The sequence below is a fragment of the Cariama cristata genome, unplaced genomic scaffold, assembly GCF_000690535.1.
Source record: "Cariama cristata isolate BGI_N322 unplaced genomic scaffold, ASM69053v1 scaffold4253, whole genome shotgun sequence".
Taxonomy (NCBI): domain Eukaryota; kingdom Metazoa; phylum Chordata; class Aves; order Cariamiformes; family Cariamidae; genus Cariama; species Cariama cristata.
In genome coordinates this window covers 1-26,209 of record NW_009608851.1, presented here as the reverse complement: position 1 = coordinate 26,209, position 26,209 = coordinate 1, and the positions used below count along the sequence as shown (strand labels likewise).

The 26,209-nt window shown below is 39.4% G+C and overlaps 1 protein-coding gene across 1 annotated transcript; it reads right to left on the bottom strand.

Annotated features, from left to right (window-relative positions):
* Positions 1-620: 620 nt before the first annotated feature.
* KCTD3 (potassium channel tetramerization domain containing 3) lies at positions 621-22,315 on the bottom strand. The gene is made up of 17 exons (XM_009697306.1): positions 22,239-22,315; positions 20,744-20,789; positions 20,299-20,372; positions 19,772-19,830; positions 19,508-19,588; positions 18,661-18,801; positions 17,311-17,401; positions 14,689-14,879; positions 11,114-11,229; positions 7,203-7,290; positions 6,951-7,067; positions 5,815-5,985; positions 4,471-4,626; positions 3,554-3,650; positions 1,914-2,098; positions 1,673-1,811; positions 621-1,316 (listed from the first exon to the last, which is right to left on the bottom strand). The coding sequence occupies exons 1-17, from the start codon at positions 22,265-22,267 to the stop codon at positions 734-736; spliced, it is 2,364 nt and encodes a 787-aa protein (XP_009695608.1). The 5' UTR covers positions 22,268-22,315; the 3' UTR covers positions 621-733.
* Positions 22,316-26,209: the final 3,894 nt, after the last annotated feature.

Here is a 26,209-nt window from a genome sequence, read left to right as displayed (position 1 = left end):
AGTAAACCTACTCCCATATTCATCTCTGTCCTTTTTCCAGAGAAAGTGACAAGGAAGCCCTCAAGAGATTGCCAGTTCTGTGTATTCTGCCAAGGATATTTTTATGCGTGCTCTCAGTTACAATCAGCAAAACCCATCATCTGATACCACACATTTTCAGAAAGCACAAGCAACACTCCTCTGGCAATTTATTTGGACTAAGAGGCAAAGTAATACGCTATTTTGAATAGCTTTCTCCTTAACCTGCACAAAACATTTCAGATTTCAGGCAGCAGCTTACAGAGCAAGGATCCCATTCATAAAACAAGACTACAGAGGCAGCCCTGTGAATTAGGCAAAATTCAGCCAAGACAGCAGCAGCTCTGCAGAGCAATGTGTGGCTGCGTCTATAAGGCTTCTTCCACTGAGCAACCAAGTATTCCTTTAGCACCCTCCCTGCCCCCAAAACAAAAATAATCACAACATATCACATGCCTGACCACATTTACGCAAGAATGCACAATATTTTGGACCAAGTACCGTACTACATTTTGGAGCATTACATAAAGCCACACATTGATGTAGATGACTCTTCAAAGGTTTGGCAGCAGCCAGGTACTTTCTCATAACCATACAACTTTCATTCTGGGTATGAGAACAAAGTCCCATTCTAGAAAGAACCCACAACACGTAATGTTATGCCTGCTACCAGCCAGAGGGCATCTGCACCTCATCTTTGCCGCCAGTCACATTTTCACAAGCCGTAGTCTTGGCAGGATGAGTCATTCTTCCGGTGACGTGGTGAAGCAGCTGTCTTCGTAGGTGATGGAGAAGCAGCACCAGGTAATTCAGGGCCACCTTCAGCAAGGACTGGTGCAGAGGCCAGGAGAGGCACTTTCTTCCTTCCCAGGAAGCCAGCTCCTTCAAACCCCATTTTCTTTTTGCTTTCTGCTTTGGCTTCACTCTCCTCTTCTGGTCCTCTTCTTTTGAGATCCAGAGAACTCTCTGGCAGACGGTGAACCTCTGTACTGCAACACCCACCTGCATCTGTCACGCCTGTGCCTCGCACTTCAAGTGCTGTTGTCAGGATTGCCTTCCTCTCAGCTGCGCTGCCCTCAGCTGTTGCCTTCCTGGCCTCTGTCTGGCTTGAATTCCCGTTTGCAGCAGCTGCCTTTTCTGTTGGGCTTTTGCTGGATAAGTTAAAACCCTGGAAGTCCCGGTAACTGTGAAAGCTCTCCGTCCGCCTTGCTCTTGCCAATAGAGGGCTTTCTCTGTATGGCCGCACAGAACCGTATGTGGCCGTTTCATGGATGGTTTCGTGGTGCTGCAATTGAAGGCTTCAAAAAAGAAAAACAACCAAGGACAAGAAGAGTAGATGTTAGGCTGAGAGTAGCAGCCAGTTCTTCTGCGCACCCTGCTCCCACTCACCACTGGAACTCCCACTAAAATAGCAATATACTCATCACAACCCCCCCACACAAAGGCTTACACATCACTTCAGATTCTCATAGGATACTTTAATCTGCACACATATAAACCAACAGAAATCGAGGAGTATGTGTATGTAGTTTAAGACACTTAACGCATGAATTCAGGGGCTCACCTACAGCACTGAGGTCACCAAACCCCTCTTTGTGTACCTGAAGGGTAAAACCTTTGGTGTCTGCAGCCAGTGCCACCCTTGGTGACTTACCTGGAATTAGATTCCCGAAGCCGGTTTGGCTGAACAACTGAGGTGGCAGGACTGATGTTGGGTGTGGCACAGCGAGATGTACTCAAGTCACACTGGTCAAGCAACTTGAGCAGCTCTTCCTCCGTGGGGCCACCAACATCTGAAAGGGACAGCTCTTAGCACCCAAGTCCATTTACCGTAGTCATACACATGTGAGGACAGAAAAAGAACCACACCACAGTCCTAGCAGAACACAATTTACCTTTGTCTTCACTCTTATTAACCATGTCCATAGCTGTGGTCAGGTCCCACATCTGGATGCTGCCATTTGAATGCCCAGTGAAGAGGTAGCGGCGTGGCCGGGAGCCCATTCTGCTGGATCCTTCACATTCTCGCACAGTAAATGATGAGATGGTAGTGCAGTCAACTGCCTGGATCTCACAGATCCTAGAGGAAGAAAAATCCCAAATTACCAGAACATTTGCACCTGGCAGAGTTTGGCCCGTAAAGTCAGTACTGTTTTGATTTTCTGAGAAGGCACCAAACTTGCCATCAGAAAAAAGACCTTTTTTCCAGACGAAATTCTTTCCCCTGCATGACCAGCATGCTGCTCAGCTGCAGACATTACCATCTTCCCCAATCCATCTGCAGTCTTACTACTGGTTTATTTTTATTAGGGAACCCCTATATGTTCCATGTCCTTTTTCAGTTTGCAATGATTAGAAACCTAAGGCTCTCACAAGAATGACAGCAACTAGCCCCTTCATATGCTAGACGCTCTAGGAAACTAACCTGCAGAAACAGCCCATTTAAGCATATAAAAAAGATGTGCAAAAAATCCAAGGTTATCTGTATAGATAACTTTTGTCTTATCAGAACTGCAGTATCACTTGACACAGCAGATCTCCATTGCTTTTTTCCCTTTATTCTAGAAGCTTATGTGGGGAGTGAGAGGAAAAGGACTCCCAAAACTAAGCTGCTAAGCCAGACTCCACACCAGAACCTCACAGATTCTAGGTAATTTGTTTCACTGGCCCCTTGTATTGAGATTTTTACCCAAGAAGTGCCACAATAAGTCATCTAATAAAACTCTCCACTACATACAACTCTAGCCTGAAGAAAAGGGGGGAGGGGGGGCAGAACCCACCACCACCAAAAAAAGGCACATCAGTAATCCTCAGGACTTCTATCCTCAATTCAGGTTCCAATAGTGTTAAGGCATCAACTTTTTCACCTAGATTCAAAGTTATTAGGCAAGAGATGCAAGAATAGTAAGCAGCATAGAACTGAGATGCAGCATCTTTTCTAGTCTCTTGCCATCTTCCTAGCTTAACAGGAGGAAAAGCAGCCATGATTGATTATTTGGCAACTTTTTCTACTACATTGGCAGCAATGTAGCAGAATATTATGAAGTCAAGCCTCAGCAAATAATTGTATAGCTGACGTAGAAAACAGTGTCTCAGTTTTAAAGGTTCTAGTATCTTCAGAGACAAGTGCAAAGGAAGAGAGAAACTGCTTCCCTGTCTACCTTTGTGCGCAGCATAATCCCTGCCACCAGCAAGTTCAGCATTAGTTTTGGATTTTAATGTTAGCATGGTACCATGGCTGAGAGTTACAGTCTGTAGAGGCTCATGAGTGTTTGGTTTGTGAGCTCAGCAGGTAAGCCATCGTGAAGTGAGCCTCTGATATCACATTTTTCAAAATGCCATTTGGCTTGTAGGTCATAGCAGATCATTAAGTATGGTTCTGTTACTAACAACATACAAACTGGAGTTCAGCCAGAGCTGTCAAGCACATTAGAAGCTTGCTAAGTGCAACTGGATGCATCCCCAAGGGATGGGAGACCCTGCCACCTGAACAGCTCTGCTCCTTTCCCACTTAAAGCCTTAAACATAGACCTACCTTTTCCCAGTTGAAGACAGCCTTACAAACAGCTTATTAGTGATGGGAACAACTTTTTGGATAAACACCTGTTGATCATCACGTTCACCAAAGGGTCCTAGAGAAAAACAAAAAAAGATCACTTTTTTGCTTGTTTGTTTCAATTCTCTCAATCTCTTCTCCACACAGTCTTGAAGACCCAAACTTGTATTAGTATGAGCATTGCAACTTTAAAGCATCAGGACCAGGGAACCAAAGATGACTAATAGCTAGAAAAAAAGCCATCCAATAGTTAGAAGCCGCTACAGATACAAATCTTTTTGATTTTTTGATAGGGCATCCTGTTCATCAAGGTTCATTTGCAAGACTCAGACCACAAAGGAAGCTAGACTACCTGTCTACCCATATTTAACGACATGCATTCCTTCAGTATCTAGCTATAGCAATGTGCTAGCATCATTTGCATCTGCAGTTTCAAGGCTTCAGTGAACTTTGTCACAATTTCAAATTCATTTAAGCATTTTTCACATGTGCATCGTTTAACCCCGACTGAACAGTGAACTGGAATTTTCAGTAGACCCAAACATTGCTATGCTTGTTTGCTTTAACACAGTCTCCCATGCTTCCATTCTCTAATTAAACCAAAAGTGCTACATCAGTGTGCTCAAGGAAGAGGTATAGTATCTGTGTTCAAAAGTCTTTCCTCCCTTTTTCTTGCCTTCGGAGTAAGCCCTTTAAGTGTACTCACTCTACACAGCCTAAACAGTGAGTGTTTCCTGGTGAATCTTACAGATCCCTGCCATCTTTTCATGGGGAGAGCAGTATATAAGAGCTTACACCCATCAGCTGACTTGCATGTTATAGGGTTGAAGGTCTGTTAAACCTTTGAGATCAGTGAATGTACAGGCTCAGTACAGTGCCTTTGAGGGACATCCTACCAATGTCATTTCCAGAACAATAACTGCCATGACTCTCTGCTTCTTCCAGGGATAAGATTTTGAATGATGCAAGAGGTGTTGAGCCTGGCTGAGTTGAAATCATGCCCCGGAACCGAGTCACAGTCCATGTCCGTACATGGTTGTTATCAGCACAAACTAGAAAGGAAAAGATGTACAATAACATTTACAAGGGATGACAAAACTTCTGAGATAGATAAACTTCTCTAATGATTTCTATGTGATAGGTTTTCAAGATTGAGCGATCAAACAGATTTCAGTCAATGTCAGGTCACATAGCATCTCCAGACAATTATTTAACAATCTACAAATTGTTGCTGATGTCGTGTTTTCTATTAGTTTTGTCTCTTCCCTCAGAAATTCAAGAAACAAACTGAGGCAGGTGGAACACCCCATTAAGGTCTGACTGAGTCAGCACCAGTAGCCTACAGCACACTTCAATTGTCTGTGTGCAGATGCTAGGACAAGGCATGCCATGAGAGCAGCCTAGCAGCAGAACCTTCCTCACACAATACTGCTCTTCCATTTCATTGATCAGTTACTCAGTTTTCTACATACAGATGCGCCCTTTCCTGGCACTAAAGGTTTAGCACCAAGTTGCAGGGGAACAGATGACCTCTGGGCTGTTTGTTTGCAGTATAATTGGACACCATGTTTTCTGTTCCTTCTTTTAAAAAATTGGGATAGCAGCAGAAAGTAAATCTGTTCTCTGCCATGCCCTGGTTGTTGGATTCTGGGTGAAACAGATTCTTACAGAGGGAGGAGTGATTCCATCTTCCCCGAAAGCAAGACACTTTCCTGAGTATGAGATAGGACAAACAGGATAGCACAACAAACACTGGGAGACTGCTGAGAAAAGAAGTAACACAGCCCTTTGAAGCCATGGGAAGGCTTTTTCTAGTGCCCAAGAGGAGATGGTGCATCTTTTGCTGCAACCCAGAAAGCTCCTGAAAGTCTGTTAAAGGAAGAGAAATCCTAAAGCACCTGCCCACAACAATAAGACTTGACAAGTATACATTTGTTTACAAACCCTTTTATTTCCACAAATAGCAACCTTGGAATAAGACACAAACAAAAGAGTCAGTTGTTCCAGTATCTGGTCAAATAAAACCTAGGCCTTTTAACTGATAAAGGTTTTGAAGAATGCTTACTTTAAGAAATGGGACCCAAGCTAATCTAGCCCCTCCTCCACCCCTAAATGCATCTGACTAATTTCTATCATGTGTGGGAACAATGCAAGTTATAAGGCAATGCATACAAATATTTCACTGCTCAGGAGGAGGGGAGAACCACCAATACAAATTTGTGCACAGAAAAGAAGATTACCTGACACGAGGTGTTTCTCTGAAAGCATGATCTTCGTAACAGGACTTCGATGAACTGTGAAGGTCTGAAAGAGCTGAGGCCCAGACCCAACTGTTTCAGGGTGCTGTACAATCACCCTCACTGCTCCAGAGCTGGTACCATATGCAATCTCAATCCAATTGCCACTTACACCTAGAGCAAGAAAGAACACAGTTGTTCCCCCCAGGAACGAAAGCTTGTCTTACTGGGGCCACGGAATGAGGCAATAGAAAACAAGCTTCCACAGTAAGATAGATATTTATTTTAAACACTGTTTACTCATTATTTTCCCATGAACAGAGAGGACATTTTGCCACTAAAAAAGCCCCAACATTTGTTCAATTCCATACTACACTCTTCAACACTGTCTTAACAGCCGCCTTCTCTCCCATTCTCTCCTCCCTCCTTGAAGTGAAAGGAGAGATGGACAAAGTCATACGATTGGGTCTTTTAGCACTCCTCACAGTGATATGGTCAATATGTGCCACATACCATTTATTTTTCTGCCTTAGTGGGAGGCAAATGAGAAAACAAGGCAAGAGCAAGGAGGACTACAGTTAAAAAGGTCACCATGGTATCAATATAGTTATGTGAGTAACCACTTCCTCCCAGTTTGGGTTTGTTGGGTTTTTTTTGGTTTTGCTTTGTTTTGGGGTTTTATTTTTTTTATTCAAAAGATAGCTGCACTGTGGTTACAGAAGGGTGTATAGACACCATAGCTAAGCATTGTTCAGCTGCATACAGAAATGGTTTTTAGTATATCGGTTATAAGGTTAGATGCAACACCAAGGTTGCCTCCCCACCCGAGCTTACCACAAACTATTTCAGTGAATGCAATTATTCAGTAATGTATAATGCGTGTACAAGCATATGCACACATGCATGTAAGTACATATACCTATTTATACATACGTACAGATGTAAGGGGAAACGGTTACACCTAGTGTTCATCATTCATTTGAAGATTATTAAATGAAGAAAAATTCATTGTTTATGTCAAGGGCTACCTTGTCTGCTTTAGCCCTGCTATGCAGCAATAGAAGAAGTCCATTCAGAAAAAAGAAAAAAACCACATCTGTAACAGCCTCTCACTGAGGAGACAGTGATACAATACTGACTTGTTTTAGGTGTGAGGTAGACACTGAGCGCTGTTATAGCATCATTGGAGGGATCATGGTACAATTCTGTCACTAGAAGATCATTGTCTTTCATTCGCAATGGGAACTTCTGCATGTCTGTGGGGGGATAGACATTTGTTTATTACTCTAAACAGACAGTTGTTCTGATGCAACTTAGACCAACTAAACAGTTTAAGAACAAAGTTGCTCAGTACCACCTCCTTTTTATTCCACGCTGCTCCCATTTCTTACCTATGTAGTAGATAGAGCCATTGTTACAGCCTAGCAGCAGAAAAGATCCAGCAGTATCATAGCTTGTGATAGGAACAACATCCTGAACCTAGTGCAAACAGAAAGGAAAAAAAAAATAAAAATCAACAAATCAATAAGCTAGGTTGCTACTTTTCAGTTTTCAGACAGTTTTGGTACATTTTGTTGAAGGACACATGAGCTGGGTACTGGCCTGAAGCTGTTGTGCACACGCTCACACATACAATGGAATTCTTGAAGTACTGCTGGTAGATCACATTCCTCTACCAAACCAGATCTTAAGTCATGGAGTTTAGCAGAAGCATGCAGACAAGTTAGCACAACTGCTCCAGAAGATCCTTCTCCATGTGAAGTCACAAAGCTTAGTGTGTTGCAGCTAAACCACATCTTCAAAAGAGGATTTTTTTCCAACATGCAAAATAAGTGTACTTCATACTTTCTGTCCTATTCCTTCTTCCTTTTCTGACAACTCCTTAAGAGGTTGCTGGGCAAAGGAACTAGATGTTGCCTCTCTAAGCCTTCCTTTACCCCCAGTTTTTGTGTCTCTCTGCCAGCCTCTATGGACATCTCAGCCTCTAGCCTTCCCTACAATGAAGGGAAAAAAATTCTTGTCCCATTACAATTTCCCACTTCCAATACAGATCCACAACAAGTAAACCGGAAGACAGCCCTGTCGTATTTTACTTACTGGTCTACAACTTAAGGTGAGGGATTAAGAATGCCCTCTAGGATCAAAAGGCATGCTTATCCCCTTGGGTAGGGCAGAGATCTCAAGCAAAGAAAAAGTTTAGCTTATCCTAGGTATGATTCCCCTATCTCAAGCAATTCTTTTTTGCTTCAGCCCTGAGGAAGAAAAAGCCAAAAGCAATTTTATCCAGAGCACTCAAACATGCACAAAGTCATAGCATTTTTCCTGTACCCCGTATGTTTCAGCCAGTCCACTTAACAGACACTGAATACTAATCCATGGAAATTTCAGCTTAAGTTCTGATTTCTCTCTGACCAGCAGCATTCTTTCAATTGCTTCAGAGACTTGCAAAATAATCTGCAAAATACCTACACTGAATCTGTTGGATAAAAGCAAATCAAACCAACCAAAGAAACTTCCTCACACCCCAAAGAGCTAGCACTCTAAACCAGTAGCCATTCCTCACCTAAGGACAGTCTGTAAGCCCCTAAAACATATTCTAAGCCTATCGGTCAGCCTTACAGAGGAGACTGCAACACAAATGTTTGTTTGTTTAAAGAACTTTGTTTGTTTAAAGAACTATGCCTTTCTCACTTATGTTCACCCATAACTCAGCACAGATCCAATGCTAAAAAGAAATTGTTCTTGGAAAGCACTTGGATTTTCCCTGTACAATTGATGACTGAATGACCTGGAGAGGATCCTTTCCAATTACTGAGAAGAATTGCTATTCTGATCTCAATGCTTTCACATAGTACTTTTTCAGACACAGCTGTTTAAGTACCCTACCATTCCCCACAGTCGAATTCATACTACATCCAATTAAATAAGGCATCTAATGATCTGGGCCTCAAACTTGGTTTCAAAAGCTTTCTTTAAATTTGTCTGGAAAAAAAATAAGTAGTACAAGAGCAGAAAGGCAAACTAAACAGTCTCAGCATCTGAGAGTCTATGGATCAAGGTGCAGTATGCTCTCTGGTTCTGTGGATCAGAGGTATACACAGAAGCTCTCCGATCTGCAAAAAATTTACAAAACTAATGAAGGTAGGGGAAACTGATCAACAGATCTTTATTCATCACCTTGCAGAAGACATAACAACTGCAAGGAAAGGTCTGAGCAAGAGGATCCACAATGCTGCTGACAGCAGAGATTGACTGACTAGGTCAGAGAGATCATACAAAACAAGGAGAATCCTTTCTTCTGCAGCAGAGAGAAGAACACCAGAGGTGATTAAGCAGTTGCACCTACCAAGACATGAACTTTCATTAGGAAACAGAGCAACACTATGTAACAGTCACTGGTAAAACATGGCCAGTGAGAATCCTCAACTTTTCAGACTAATTTTTTCTGTCATACTCTATTGCTTTATGTTACCACTTATTCTATAACACTAAATATTCTGCTTCCTTTAAGCTCTCCTATGCTAAGAATTTAATTACTGATGTATCTAGCACCCACAACCTTGTTGCATGCAACTGAAACATTGGCAGAGGAGTAAGTACTAGGGAAACCACCTCAGCTAATCTGCTGAGATCTCCAAGGTGGGAAGAAGATGCAAGAACCAATTAGAGGCAGAGGTCAGTTACATCTTCCGGTGTAATACATCAAATACAAAAATCACAGTGTTAAGGAAGGATAGCTTTGTACGAACTAAGCCTCCTTAAAGGAGAACTTAGAAAGGCATTAGGAAAGGAAGCCTGAAAGCAAACAAAATTCTTGGTCTGAAAGGGGGTATTGGCACATTCTGTTTCTCAAAACCTCTCTCACTGCAGCAAGTATGATTACATCCTAAGTTCAGAGCTATGGGCAACTCATGGAAAGCAGTTACACAAATATCATGCATTCTCATGAGGAACTTGAAAAATCAGAGGTATAACCCTGCCACTTAAGTCTTTATGGGATTCTTCAAGAAGAATGTGTTCTAAAGGGAGATGAAGACCTATACGAAGATTTATTTTTTCACTCCTTATTAACAAAAGGCCCTGAGGTAGAGAAGCACCTTTTGGCTTTGTGGTTGTTGTGGGCTTTTTTATTTTTTTTTTTTTTAATAAAGGGAGCTATTCTCATCCTCTAGGAAAAAAAAATATAAAACCAGAAAGCCAAAAACTTGGGTTCAGGACATCCTGGCATATAAGCACCTCTTACGGATTTTGTAGTCTTTGATAAGAAATGTTTTCACCAAAGGAACTATTAATGTGATCGGAAAGATTTCTGTGGTGCTCTGGAAACAAAGATGATGAATGGGACATCAGTTTTTATTCCTTATGACCTGCTCCTTTAGAAAGTATTGTCAAATGCCAGCTTGTCACATAGCATTAAAGTTGTCTCTTAACAGAAGAGCTTTAAATAATGTTCTGTTTAATTCAAGACCGTACCACCATGTCTGTGTCTGCAGCAGAAGCAGTGCTATCCCGTGCTTATTATCCGTGTTATTTGTTAGCAGTACTGTCACTGAAGGGTTGAATCAGAACTAAGACAGCAAACAGAGCAGCAGCCTCAGGTCAGTTCCGCCTCTTGAGATTTGCAAGGCAATTTTGGGATTTTTATTGCAGCCAGGTTTTGTGCCACAAAGATGTACATCTGGCTGTGTTACAAGCTTTGTTATTCACATGAATGCTCGACTGTTTTCTGAGACTCATACAGACTCCAAGGATCTCTCTGTTTAATATGCATCCTGACAACAGGAATAGTCAGTGCAACCAGAAGCATCCACATGCAAGACAGACATCTTTAAAGCACCATGTATATTTCTGCTGCAGAAGAGTCTCCGATTATAAAACAACTTTTGAGATCCCCAGATATCAGACTGCCTTCTTGTTCTTTTTTTTTCAGACGGTGCAGAAATTGCTGTCACACATTACCCACAATTTTTTTATTTCCTATGATCCTAGTGAATTTTTACAAAGTTAGTAATCCACAAGGAAGTTTAAATATACACAGACTTGACATTTATTACTCCAAATCACACCACATCCCTTTATTTGGAAGCCTAAAAAGCACACTTAGTAGTACCACCAAACAATTCAACATTCTGCTCACAGGCACAACATTCAGATACCAAGATGGCAAACTCCGTAACACAATTCAGGTCTGAAAACCCTGTGATGAGCACTTCACACATGCTTTTACATTATTTTCTTCTCTTTTTACTAGAAAGATATAGCAGCTTATTAAAAGTGATGCCGAAAATTGAATTGAACACACCTGCCAATGCTGAGTCACAGCGTTCCACACTCCCACTTTCCCTGTATGGCTTGTAGCCACCAACTGGTTGCCAATGAAGAAGAGAGCATCTACAGGGACTCCAAGACTGAACACTCCTACAAAAAACAAAGAGTCTATGAAGCTCATCTAAGATAAAGAGAAAAATACAGTAACAATGGGATCTCTTCACTATTATCATATGTCACATTTATTACAGTAGCAAGTAAAGAAAAGCCAAAACTGAGTTTGCAGTGTGCTAGGTGAGGTACCATTCAAGCAGCAAACTGGGTTCCATTAAATTAAATGGCAGCATGATGTCATCTCTGCTGATGCAATCACTACTTGGGAAGGAGAAGCGAGGCAAGAGAAGGAAGAGCAGCCCATGCAGAATATGCATTCCTTATTTTTCTACAGCCATCAGGTTCTCAAATGGCTTTACACATTCTAAGGCATTAAAAAAAAATAAATAAAAAACCTATTACAGTAAGCAGGATTTTTGTTGGTTTTCTGTGGGTGGGTTTTTTTTTAATCTGTGACTATTAAGTGTCATTTAAGAAGCGGTAATTTTATGATTTTGCTAGACAAATATATGCCATACTAGTTCACAATTACCTTTTAAAGTACTATTTACTATATCATGTATTTAATATTGTTATAGTAGACCTTAACATCTGAACTTTTCCACAAAATCCATCCTCTCTTTAGAGCTTCCTAGTCTCATCATAGATCCAATACGAATATTTTTAATTGAACTGCAAACTTGGACAGCATACTACATTTTGTACTATTTATTGTATCACGGATTTAAAAGTTACAGCAAACAAAAAAGGTCTGAGATAATTTCCAAGTTTGCTAGCTATGAAGTCCAGCAAATTGGCCCTGTAAGTAACTCTAAGTAATTCCAGCCTAAGTTTTACTGCCTAGTAAGTATAAAAGTCATTACTACTGGGGATACATTACACTACCAAGTGCGAAACTTCACTCACAAATTCCCTATTCCATACTGCTCACTCTACATATTTATATTACTTCTCATTAATGTACTTTAACTGAAGCAGACAGATGTCTTCAAAACAAGAGTACTCAATAGTTGGAAAATTTCCCAACATTGCTTCAGAAAAATTCAAGTGAACTGAGTGTCATTCCCAAACAAGAAGCAGCTCTCTGTTACACCCCAAGAAGGAACTCCCAGGAAGTTCAATATATACTTATGTTTTAATTAGGATCCTAAACTGTTTTCCAGGGCACTGAACAATCATTCGATGCAGGTAAGATTCAGCAGTACAGGGCACATAAAAAAAGGCAATAATAAAAAATCCACAGAAACAACTAGAATTGATTACTCCAGAGAAGGATAAGGTTCAAGGAAATCAAGGAAGACAGCTTGAATGGTCTGGAGGAATTTGAAGTGTCAGTCCTGCTTAGGCTCAACAATCTTGAGACCCATCCACAGGGGAGACAATGCTATACGTAATGACAGGCTCTTGTCTAAAGGGTCCCTCTCAGTAAAGCACTGCTTACAGCAGCAATCCAGCAGCAGTGTCTTATGTAAGTAATATTGAAAGGAAAGAGAGCGCTCTGGGAGAGCTCTATCACAAAGATGCCAGACCACGCAATTTTCTGAGGATAGTTTCACCAGGTTCCAACAACTGTTTGAAACAAGCAGCTTCTTTCAGATGATAGCAACGTACTGTATCTCTAACACGAAGCAGAACTGCAAGCATTTGCCACCACAAAGAAACAAGACCGCTATATTCAAGTTACTACTATTTAACACAAGACACAAGCTTTTTTTTTTTTACCAAGAAGCATGACCTGCTATCCAAAAGATGAACAGTACATTTTGTTCAGTGTTAGTTGGACTAAAGATTCAATCCTGTAGACACTTTCTCTTTGCTCCCCTCCCAGCCCCAAGTGGCATTTCCTTTGTTTCACAAAGTCACTTCAATGCAGTACAGCCTGTTTAGCACAAGTGCTTCCTTCAGTTTTGTTGCCATGTTCAGTCGCAGTCCAAGTTATCAGTACCTTACGATACTGGCATATTTTAGAGTTTTTATTTAAAGCCCACCTATGTTTTTTGTCTTTCTTTACATTTGATTTGCAAAAATCTGAGATGTTGCTTCATGTCTCTTATTGCAAATCCCAAGGTAACACAAGCAGCTAAGTTAAACCAGAAAATGCAGGAGGAATGTAATAGCACAGCTGTCATACTAACTCTTCTCTGCCTTTAAGATTTAGTCAAGGAAGCATAACAGAAGAAAAAGCTTCTCAAGTACAATATTTGCTCCCTGCTTCATAGAGATATTTCATATTCAACTGTTAGACACACCTTTCAGATTTTTATTTTTTTTAATACAATGGAACCTCCTTTGCTGTTTTGCTGATGATGATTACATACAAGAACTCTATGAGTCCCAAGTAAAAGAGCAGTATACGGCTGCATTGTCTCATGCAAGACCTTTGCCTTTCCCTATCTTCAAATCTGACTTGGTGCTTCCACTCATTCAAGCATGAAAAAAAGCAACAGCTGTTAACATAGCTAGAAATTGCCTGAACATCTTTCAAGTAAGCTCTTCCTTTAAAGGCACATGGATCAAAACTTTAATTTGGCCATTTTGACTTTAATTAATGACCACATTTATTCTCATGACTTCAACTATGGAGATACATCTAATAACAAATTAACTCAGCATTAAGTTTCAGAGAAAAGTGTTCACATAAGGAGATTGCTGTCACAGTTAGCAGTATCCACTGCCAGAGGAAACAACACGTTACTGGCATAATAGTGGTGATTCAAACACCAGGGATTAGGCTAGAGGAAGTTCCTAATAAAATTCCCTTCACTGCCTCCCAAATTTGCCCTCTATATGAACAGTAGTTAGTTAGACAAGCCATCAAATCAGTACCAAGGAATATTTACTTCTGAAATGTCCTCTTGCTATTTCTAAAGCCTCCCTAATTGTGTGTCCTTCAGTGCCAAGGTGTAAAAGCAGCAATTCCTGTATGCTTAGGGCAGTAGCGTCTGCTTTTTCCCCTACTTAGTCACCCAAGTTACAAAATGAAGAAATTTTCATCTTCCATATTCCATTTACGAACTACATTTGACAGAGAACTGAAACCTCTCCATCATCTCTATGTAAAAATACAGCTTTAATAGGACAAAGGAAAGAAAAGAGCAGAATCTCTCAGTATCTGTAGCTTTCCATCTCAAAAACTTATGTCCTTTGTGCTATGGCCTAGATTCAAATGCAAGTCCAGGGAAAAGTTTAACTCTAATTTGCATCTTCACATGAAAACTCAAGCTAAACTGAACAGTATCAGTTAGTATCTGCTCAGTAAACAGACTACTTTTTTATTATTCATCGTTTTGTTTTTGAGAAAGGATTCCTCTAGCTTGACAGAGAAGTAAGTTAAAATGCTCCAATACATTGCTTGCTATAGCTTGTTTTGTCACTTTGTGAAACTGATTACCGAACACTGCTGATCATACACACCTCAAAATAAGGCCACAGACTTCTTTCTGGTTAAACACACACACAAAAAAGGAAAAAAAAAAAAAAAGCAATTATAGTTACCAATTTCACTGCCGCTACCACCATCTTGAATGCTCCACAAGATTATGCTACTCTCTGAGGCAACTGCAACCATCTTATCCTTGTCTCCATGAGGTCCTCCAACAACCTTAGCGTTGAGAGCCACTCGCTCAATTGTCCAGTCCAGATAGGGACTCGTGAACACCTGCTGCCACCCAGATGATTCTTTAATTCTGGAAGGGCAAAGGAGGGAATAGGGAGCAGAGGTTAGAGATACAGAAACAGACATCTCTGAACCAACGTGGATGATCCAGACAAAAGCCTGGGCTAGCCAAATGCTACAGAATGAGGTTCAGCATAAGACTTTAGAACAAATCTCTATTAATTTCCAGAGGCAAGTTATCTTACATACCATGTAAGCCACGCAATCATGCTCTAGTATAAAGCTGTGCTATCTAGTCACATTTTCTGTTTATGGCATACTGGAAACAGACTATACTGAATTGACTATAAACTTTATTTTTAGAGAATGATTTGCCTGTGCAATTTTAAAGACTTACATGATGACAAAAAAGCACAATTTATCTGATTTAATTTTAGGCAATAATTTAGATACTTTGCAACTGAGCTACAGCACAGTAAATCTAAGCAGTCAAACTATATGAGCGTTAACATGGAAAGCATATACATATCTATAGTATTTTTTGCCACTGTTGCCATTCTTTCACTTCAGCATTGCATCCTGCCTGGAGACGAAGAATCACAGATCATTGTGCTCTACTCATACAGCATGCAGAAGAAATTGTAGTGAAGTGACTTAAGAGCAGGACTGAAATATCCATAAGCCTTTAAATGCAACCAAGACATCGTCACAGGCTTTATTACCAAGTATTGAAGACTTCTGCCATACTTTAAAGGGGAAAAAAATACTATCTTTAGGATGCCATGTGCTTTGCTGTAGCTTTTTAATAAAATAATTATCTTAAGTATTTAAATAACATGTTAGAAGCAGCATAAAAGTCACAAAACTAAGTATCTGAATAGGTTTAATTTCTTACTGCATGGGATTCACTGTCCAGTCCACTACAAATTACCACTTCCTTTAAGAAATGATTCCAGCTAAAACTTAGATGTTGCCCTTACATTAAAGTGATCCTGACAAGAATCTTAAAAATCACACCACTTGACCGCAGCATAGTAGTATAAGCAAGCTATATTAAAATTTGTGAGTAGAGGAAAATAGTTTTAAGTGTATGCTGCCTCCTTAAACACTAGATATTCAAAAAAGTCTGGGCAAATTCACTTGTCAAGCAATAAAAAACACATGGGTACTAAGATGCAGCAGAGAAGGGGAAAAAACTTTTACAAAAGCTGTGTAAGAGCAGAACAGAGGAGGGAAAATTCTGCCATTGTATTCCTAGAGTTCTTGCAAGTTCCAGAAGAAAAAAGTATTAAAATCAAGACAAGACTGCTACCTTGAGTCACCATGAAGAAAAGCAGCATTTTTAAATTGGCATATTGACCGCTGCCTTCCTTCAGCAACCATTCAAGTCTGACATGCTTCATCAAAAGCATCGCTAATGAGTTAAGTTCAATGGTAACAAGTCTTTAAGTAGATTACCAAGCAGGAAAGAGGCAGAATTCTTCACTTAAGTGAGCTAGCATCCAAGGAAAACAGTAAGAGTGAAAATCCTGAGGAGGGGACAATTAGCACAAAGACAATTGCAAATCATTGCCTCTTTCTCCAGTCAGACCATATTAACCATAATTGAAAACAAGAACATCAAATAGAGCGAGAGAAGCCACATTTAGTACAAATTAAAGCAAAACAAATTGCAGTGGTGAATACAAGAGACAAGTTAGATGTGATTTAAGTTACAAATTTTAAGCAAGTACATTTGTATTCTACATAGTGAAAAAGGCAGCAAACTATGGCTGCAGCTTGGCAGTAAAGAATCTAATCACATTACACTGTTCATTCTCCCTTCTGTTTCTGAACCACACTACAACAGCAGTGTTTGTTTTTTGGCAACAGCTCTTGTTAAAACATTACTTTTCATTGAACAGACAGCCACCAATTAAATGAAGTCTACCAGATGTGAATTAAAAACAGCTTCTGTAATATGAAGGTGTTACTTATCTTCACCTGATCTTAAATAATAGCCAGCTTGTTTACAAGACATTTAAAGCCATTTTTTCAGACATTCAGATGAAGTAGGAGGTGCTTAACAGTTCTGCTAAGCCAAAAAAAAAAAATTAAGTTCAAGACAAGGTATACCACTTATGTAACAAAAATCCATTAACTGTTTCAAGTTCTTTGATAGTCTAACTTCACAGACTGTCTTCAAACCCATACAGTAGGAAGAACTTTTAAAATGAATCTTTCCTTTAAAAGCCTGCTTTAAAAAAGGCTTTTGCAGCAGTTAAATTGGAGTCCATTGCTTTTGCAACAGCATCAAGAACTGACATCAAAGTAGCAAAATCTGAATTCCTATCAAGCAGTTTATCTACCAAGCAAAAGTGGCAATTCATATTTATAGGAGCAGACTGAATGCATGTGACCTACTGTCATTTCAGAGTAAAGTAAACTTTTTGCTGTGCTCATAACAAATGATCGTGGTTTTTTTTAGATTCCCGTAACCTCACAAGCAACTATATTCATACCTGTAGCAAACAGCAAAATGGGCATAGGCAGCTACTATCCAATTGTGGTGTCCAGCTACTATTAGGACTTTCCGTGGGTCCACAGGAAATCCTAAAAATAACAACAAAGAGAAAGTCAGTCAAGTGATGGATATTAGAAGATGAGCAGAGACATCTAGAACAGGATAGAGTTCTCTGCTAGGATATGCAACAGAAACTTTGATAATGAGATTTCTCAAGAAACATTTTCATCCAGATTCTGGTTAGCAATATTACTCCTCACAATCCTTACAACTATTACAGTTCTTACATGGAAGGAAGTCGCTACAACGCAAAGTGTTCATAAGGAGAAGGAGGGAAGTACATGCCTCAGTTTTAAAGCATGTCAAATTGGTAAAATTTGAGGACTGTTATCAAATAAGAAACAAATTCTTTCCAAATAGTTGGTGCAACGCTGTATTATTGTTCCAGACCGTTAAACTGAAATTTCCAATATCTCAGAATACCTATAGCTCCACTATTTATTATCTAGTGGGAGCATGCCTGTTTCTGATCTATAACTAAACTGGGTTTGGCAGAAGTGTTGGACTGCACTGGAAATCAGTGGTTATGGTACTTCCCCAAGTTAGCTCTCAGCCTTGATATGTTAAAGAACTAATGCCTAAAGACTGCATCTTCTATCTCATTTTCCCCAAGACTGCCCTCTTCCAAACCTCCAGCAATTCACAAAGAAGAATCAGCAATTCATATTCAAGGCTTATTTTTGTATTCCCTGGGTACAGATTCACTTTTTAACATACTCTAGATTTTCCTAACACTACTGCTATTTACATGATTATAGCAGAAATACCACAATTCTAACAGCATTAATTTGCTTGCAAAGCGAAAAAGCCGGAAAATGACAGAATTCAAGCCTCTCTTATTTACAGGTTTTATATATTTTATATGGAAAGCACTCTATGTAGTCAAACAACTGAAGGCTACTTTTACTTTAAAAACTCCAGTCTTGCCGGGCAAGAGAGGCACCAGGAGCAAGAAAGAGTGCAAGAGCAGGAAAGAGGTTTTGAACAAAGATCAAAGAGACACTGGTCTGTCTGGTATTTATCAGGCTTTAGTGTAATGTAAGGCATTCGTCTAAGGGGCCACACTAAGACTGCACGAAGAACTTTGATTTCCCAGCCTCATGTCTTGATCGTGCAGCAGTGAGCCTTAAATACTATATAGGGAGTAGTGTTTAAGTAAGTATTCAGCAATTTAAGATCAGGCAAACATAGAATAACAGACTGAAACCAGAAACAGTCACTCAGTTTTTATTTCCCAGTGACAATCATCTTTGCAATTTGTTTTGGTTTTAAAACTGACATTCCTCACCTAGCCTGACTGTACCTTCCCCACTACCAGCAAGCGTAGGCTGGACACCACCTCCATGAATCTCACTCTCGGAGCAGTTTTGACCAGTTCTAACATCAGCTGGTGGCCCAGCAGTATTATTTATTTTACGGTTGGGAATGCCTATAAAAGAAAAGAGATGTTTTGTCCCACTTCATAAACTTTAGCAATATAACATTCATTCATTCAAAATACAGGATTAATGCTTGTGCATTTTGATCTAAAGTCTAATTCATCTGCTGTAAGAATTAGGCAATATTGTAACACTGAAACAGAAAACGCTTTTGCTGTCTACATTGACATTCACAATTTAAGGAACTATCTGCAGAAAACTTGTCGACAATTGGCTAGATATCCCCTAGACCTCAGGTTAACATGTGAACTGTGTTCATCTCTACAGAGAAGTAAAAATATAATAAGTACTCATATTGTTAAGGAAAGCTCATTTGTGGTGATTTGTCAGCTAGACGTAGGGTACTTAAAGTAACTGTACCTTCAGAAAGAAGAAAGCACTCCATGTTGATAACATTTGACTGAAACGTACTTGAAGAACCTCTACTCTAGTCCACTACCAAACACAGCCTGCTTAGTATTAACAGGCCACAACCCCCTGCCCAGTACTCTAAATATGCCATTTCATATAGCATACAGGTAAAAGCCTTAGTTTTCTGTCAGAATAATGTTCAATTCAACCACTCATCTTAACCTTTCCATAGGAAAGCCTTCTCTGGACAGTTTGACAGCTAGAGTAACTACCTCAGCCAATCACCCCAATAAACTAAAGCATTAAGTGACTGCAAGCAACATCAGACCACAAATACAAAAATACCTGGAGGAGGCAGGTAGCCATGAAAAAGGACACTGCCACAAGATGAGCGTTCCAGTTCTTCACACAGTAGCAATCTTCTCACTAAGGAGGAAAACCAGATGTGACCACAGCTTTCGCTTCCTAGTAAACATGACATTATTTCAAATAACATTCTGTATCAGTAAGTTTGAAAATCTTCAGGGTCACAACTGCCCAGGACTTGTAAGTGGGTCATTACTACAGTAATAAATACAAGATGACCTCATATTAAGAAAAAAAATTTACCTAAAGGAGTGATTCCATAGAATTCAGCTTCATGTCTGAGAACATTAATACTCACTCCCCTAGAGAGAGGAAAAAAACAAAACAAAAACAACAAAACACACAAGGACAAAGTGAGTCAACACCTTGATTATAAATACTTGCATATAACTAGACATTACACAATGTGAAAGTCAAGCCACCTAACACTACAGAATTACCATCAAATGCATTCAACATGTTGATGTTTCAGATTTCAAAGTGATCTTAATATTAATTATCTTTCACTAAATTAAGGATACAGAAATAATAAAGAAATACATTGCCAGAAGTGGTTTAAATTACAAGAACCCACTAACAAAATATAATGCTACCATTTCTGCCTCCACCATGCCATACATACTCTAGACATGGCCCTAGACCTACCAGGGAGCCGAGTCATATACTAGGCATCCAACTAGATTAGTAAAACTGAAAAATCTTTATTTGAAAAAGTTTTCTAATGCATGTAATCAAATTAATTTTCACTTGAAATAACTAGAACTTCTTACCGTAAGTCTAACTCCTTTGTGCGAAGAAAATTTAAAATGGGTGCAAATGCTGCTGGATCTCGATCAATAAATATCTGCAAAGAAAAACTGCTGTACTTTAGCATTAGTATGGAGCAATCATCAACTAAAATGCTTTTTTATGCCAAGCATGGGATAGAGGAGTTGAAGATGAGGCAGTCTGCAGACAAACGTAACCCAAAGTTTTTGGACCTCTCCTTTGCTCTTATTATTCTTCTACCATCTACTAATTCAACATTCTTGAAAGACATATATACAAACACCACTGCAAATAGATGGCACTTAATAAACATGTTCTTGAAGTTCTAGAGTCTCCACAAAGGTCAATGTAACTCCCATTAGCACCCAGAGTGAATACTGTTTAGGAGAGAACCTAACTGAGAGCATAACATTAAATCAATGAGTTATCAGTAGGTTTATTACTCACAGCACCAGTTTCATCCTTCAGTGTTGAAATTCTTCCACTCAGCAAACTGAAACACAGGAAATCTTCATTAGATGTCCCTCAGAAACGTACTAACACAAATACAAGATAGCAACATGCTCAGTCAGTTGGCTCTCCTTGTGTATTGCTGGTTGCATTTTGGTAAAACAGTGTAGCTGAGCAGAGAAAACTGCCTTGGTAAGGCAGAATGCTGGGGGCCTGACATATCTCTCCTGAACAAAGGAGCAGTGCATGCACACCTAAGGAAAGGCTAAGAGCTGCATCATAAAGATCTTCAGATTCCCAAAGAAAACAGACACAAGGCCTAGCCTGAAAGGATGGAAAAATTTTCCCAGGCACGCAGATGGCTGCATAGTTTGTTACAAACTGTAAATTTAATTTGGCAAAAGCTGCTGAAGTAAAAAGGAAGAGTAAACAATTCATTCTGCAAGGATTTACTGGGCAAGAATGGAGTGGATGAGTTTTTACACAATTTTACTTCAAAGTTTCTCTCCCATCAGATCAAAGTACTTTTCATCCAGATTCATAGAAAACACAATGCCAAAACCTTGTTTTACAGATAAGAAGCAAACTAAGTAACATCAGGAGTTTTATTTCAAGATTCCATCTGAGTCTGAATGACAATTACCTCTCAGATTTTCCAATACTGGAAGACTTTCAGAACAAACTCCTTAGATAGTATATTTAGTGTTGAGAGATTCGGGAATACCATGGGACTTCCTCCTTGTGCCTTTCCTTCCATGCCTCAAAGAAGGTGACATATCCCTGGCACTCCATTTATCTGAACATTTCAGTAAAACAGGAGCAGGTAATGCTGCCTGTTTATGTCACCTGCCAGGCTTTTATGGGGAAAGGAGTACAAAAATTAAATGTAGGGAAGCAAAATTGGCAGTCTTTAGGTTTTCTTTTATGTGTTTAAGACTAACTGAGGTGATAGAGGTACAGCAACTACAGCACAAAATTACTAGGGTACAAGCAGTAAGCAGCATAACCCACAGAAGTCATAACGGTAGTGACATAAAAGTTAGCAGGAGGATGTTTAATAATTCAATAATCCCCTGTACCACAAGTTAAAACCCTCAAAACTTTGAGTTAACTCAGGGTACAGCAATAACTCAAAAAACATTAAAGGCAGTGCTGCCGTGTATGGTCAATAAGATCACAAGTGGTAACACAGTAATAGAATCAGTGGCATCTCCCCTTCCTGCATACTTGGAGCCTTATTTCCACAACACTCCATCTAAAAAGTGACAACTCTTCAGCACATATAAGCTGCCATAGCATCATTCAAGACAGAAGATGCCTTTTGGATAACAGCTTATTTCAAATAGATCTGTCCCATTGCTTGAGATAGGGGGAAAAGCATTAAGGAAAAAACCCCCACTATTTACAGCATTAATTAAGAACTGAGAACATTTGAGGTTTTTTAATTACTGTTATTTTATCTTTGTTTAATATGATGATATATTACAAATACCTGGAAAAAAAGGAGTCTGGAATCCACATCAGTGTTTGTCTTGAAGTGCTGAACCTAGGAAATCAAAGTTACAAGTTTAGAATCAGCTGTAAAATTCAAAGAAAGTCTGCTTTATCAAAATACTTTCACTTGTCCTACAAAGCTGGTATCAAAAGGGCTTGGGAAGTTTGAGAACATTTAAATGCCTGCACAGAGTCAAAGAGGTTGCAGATTCTTTGCACAGATTGCCCTTAAGCAGGACTGTGCAGAGACTGCAAGAGTGTCATTCTTTATATGCTTGTGCACACTGTCCCAAACATCCTACATTTTCTGATCCTTATACTTTGTCAATATTAATGCTTGCAGAAAAAACAAAACAAAACATACGCACAAAAAAAGCAGCCACTAAAATACAAGTTTGTTAACAGTATGCTACATTTGTCATTAACTGCATGTTATCCTTACTCAGGACCCAAAAGATGCTACATTGTGCACTGCAGAAGACTACAATAAGCTTCAAGTTAATATTTTACAATAACTTTAATTATTTGCCATTCTGCTATTTGGGCCCCCTTAGAGGTCCATGGTCCCACAATAACAGTTAAAAGTAAGAAAATATTTACTCTGAATCATAATGATACGATGAAATAATACAAATTATAGTATTATAAATAATGCCAGACAGTATTTTACATAATAAATAACTATGAACTCCTTCTTACTTCTGGTTTTGATTTAACCTGAAGGAAGACAACTGGACTGGCAGCTTGGACAATGAGTTCATGCACTGCATCAGCTCTATGACTGTACATACCCTCTTACTAGTACAATGACTAAGAAACCTTTGGTGACTTCTTAATTAATGGGAATCAAAAAAGGAAATGCAAAAGTAAAATTCCGTAACAATTTTCCATATAGTACAGGAATACATTCCAAAATATTTTTGGAATAAAAGTTCTTAATCATAATTTATCTAGTTTTCATTGCTTGTATTGTCCAGTTTTGGAGAAAAAAAAAAAACATAAACAAAAAGCATTACTTTATAACCCCCAAGGGGCAGAAACACAAAGAGTATATGGAATTACCATTCTGCATAAAACATGGATTGTGTAGCTGCTCACTGCAAGAATAACAATGACAAATCTGTTCTTAACAGAAAATCTACAGTAACAGTGTTCTAAGCACAAACATGCACAAAGTCTTTTCTTAAAAAAAATAAAATTTAGCTGTTTGCTATTTAAATGGAAAGTGACTTCTAAGTATATTAGCAATTATGCACAGCTGTTATCATTGAAAGACTTATCTGATACTTTAAACAGTTTACAACTTTCAATTATTTTTGTGTTTTTAGAAAAAAAGAAAAGAAAGAAAACAGAGGACTTACAGTTTCCCAGGAAGGTATGTCTAGGTAGAAAGATATGGAAAAAGTACTAGAACCACAGCTAACTGACATTTTCTACAACAACGAATGAAAAATGCTAAATTAATCCTGAACAAATAAAGAAGTCTGATGTGACCATGAAGACATTCAGGATCTTTGAACAAATGTTTGATGTTTCAGGACTCAAAAGTACTATCTTCTCAATACACTACAGCACAATTTCTGACCTGGAAGTATGTTTGCATTTAGGCACATGAGTGACAGTCAACCATTCAGAGGTATCAAGACTGAAGTTTTGCTGGTGTTTTGACCAGCTGGGTTCCACTCTAGCATTTCCTAAGTCAGCTAAAGAGCTTAGTAGCAAAACATTCGGGACTAGATGTGCCAGAAGAACAAGCTACACAATAAGGAGGACAGGAAAAAGAGCCATCAGCTGATTCCACGTTCGTCTCCTTGCAATTTTATCAGTGGATTTAGATAGCACAAGGATTTTCTGTCTGTGATTTAGCACTATGGCACCAATTTAGCAAGCAATACCTCATACTGACATATACTTTAGAACTTCTAATACATATACATTAATCTGTGTAAACAACGAGACAGAGTCTTCTCCTTTCCAGGATGCAGAAAGAAGCTTAGGTAGCAACGTTTATATGTTTAAGTGCATCTACAGCTCCATGTGGCTAACATGCAGTGGTCAGATAAACATTGTATGAGGAAAATTAGGCAAACCCAGTGCAATATCCTCAAATACTCTTAAGCAGGTGGCAGCCTACAGTTATTTTAAAAATATAGGCAACTGGAAACCGACACACTATCAGTTATAAAACAACTATTTTCACAATCTGTTGTGCTTGTAGAGTTATCTTATAATCAGAAGGAGATACTGGGTCAAAAGAATTTACTAAATTTGTTACAGTACTTTCTGTGAATGTTAACTTGCAAGAGGCTTGTGCTTCCAGCAAAGGAATCCACAAAAGCTGATACCAGGAACTGTTGGATCAACACAATAAAGAAGCTCTGGCAGTGCCAGGGAGCAGTGGGAACCTCATGTCAGAAAGCTGAGGTCTCCATACTAGATGCTCTAAAGTATAACTGGTGTCAGAGACAGAGGAGAGTGCTAATTTCCTCTTCTCACCCAACTCTGCAAACAAAACTAAGACTTTCTTAGTTTCTAGTAAGAGTAACAGGAACTAATGAAGAAGAGGAAATGTGTACAGTACCCCATGCTCCCCCATTTGCTGTCCAGATCATCCACTCTGCTCTCATCTTTGAATCACCTGCCTTTGCAAGCTGAAAAGCCTGGGTCACATATATTTTTCAAAGAAGATGGATGCTCCAAGTGAAGTTGAGCTTGCAAAAGACCAAAAATTACACAGAAGACTGGTACTATTGCACATTGTCGTCCTCTTAAAAGGGAAATGTCTACGCACACATTTCCTACTCCTTACATACAAATGATACCTGTTGACTAGAATCTCGACCTTCAAGTAGAAATGAAATAGGTAGAATTGTTAGTTTGCCTTACTATTCCTGCTTCTCTGTGTAGGCAAGCCCTCTGAGGATGCGTATTTCTTCCCCGATTCATGCTCTGTACATAATTCTCTATTCTCTACGGAGACGTTTAATATGTAAGATCTATTTAAAGTTATGAGACTGAAGCATCTTTGTGATTCCACTTGAAATGAAAACCTAAAATACGAACTGGCCTATAATTTCAGAGAAAGACTTCACTGAAGAGCCTTATTCAGGGTAACATGAAGTCTGGCACAAGCCAACATCAAAGTTATCCTGAAAGCATCATTATAGGCGAGTTTTCCCTATGGAAGTTACAAGCAGCTCCTCTGGGCAGAACCAGGTTCTTAATGTCTTATTATAACAAAGGCATTCTACATCAAATTTTATGGCACCCTCCTTTAAGGCTTCAGCACACAGTTACAAGAACAAGTCCATCTTCTGGGTAATGCAAGAAAATTCCTAAAACAGTAGTAGTAGTTCCTACTACTTATAGTTGGTTTCATGTTGTGCGCAAACTCAGGAAGACACATTACTTCGGTAATTAGCTACAGTAATCTGAATGATTTCATGCCTGAGCATCTTGACAGGAACATTTGCACTATTTATCACAGAGATTCTGACCACAGCTGTCCCACAATTCTCTATCTCAGCCTGCCAAAATGCCCACACATGCCATCTTACAGCATACATTCAAATACAATACAATTCTTTATTCTGGTTGATAGCAGCAGCATCATATTAGCCTTTTTAATACCTTAGTCTCTGAGGCTGCTAGATAGACTGGTTACCAGAAGCCTATGGATCTGACAGCAAAGCAAAGCTCTCCATCCTCTTCTCCTAAGGAAGCAGTACCCCCAGAGAGTCCATAAGACACGTTACTGGAGTACATAGCTGGAAAACCCCGACACTGCAGGCGGACACAACGCAGGACTGCCAACACTTCCCGCATTAGGTACCCCAGGCTCAGCTCCCCAGCAATATCCCGGGTGAAGCTTAATTCAGGCTCCCGTGGAGGCAGCACCACGTCCAGGACACGGAGCCCCAGCAGACAGGTCCCACGGGAGTCGGCACCGTCGCCCCCCCCCGGGACAGA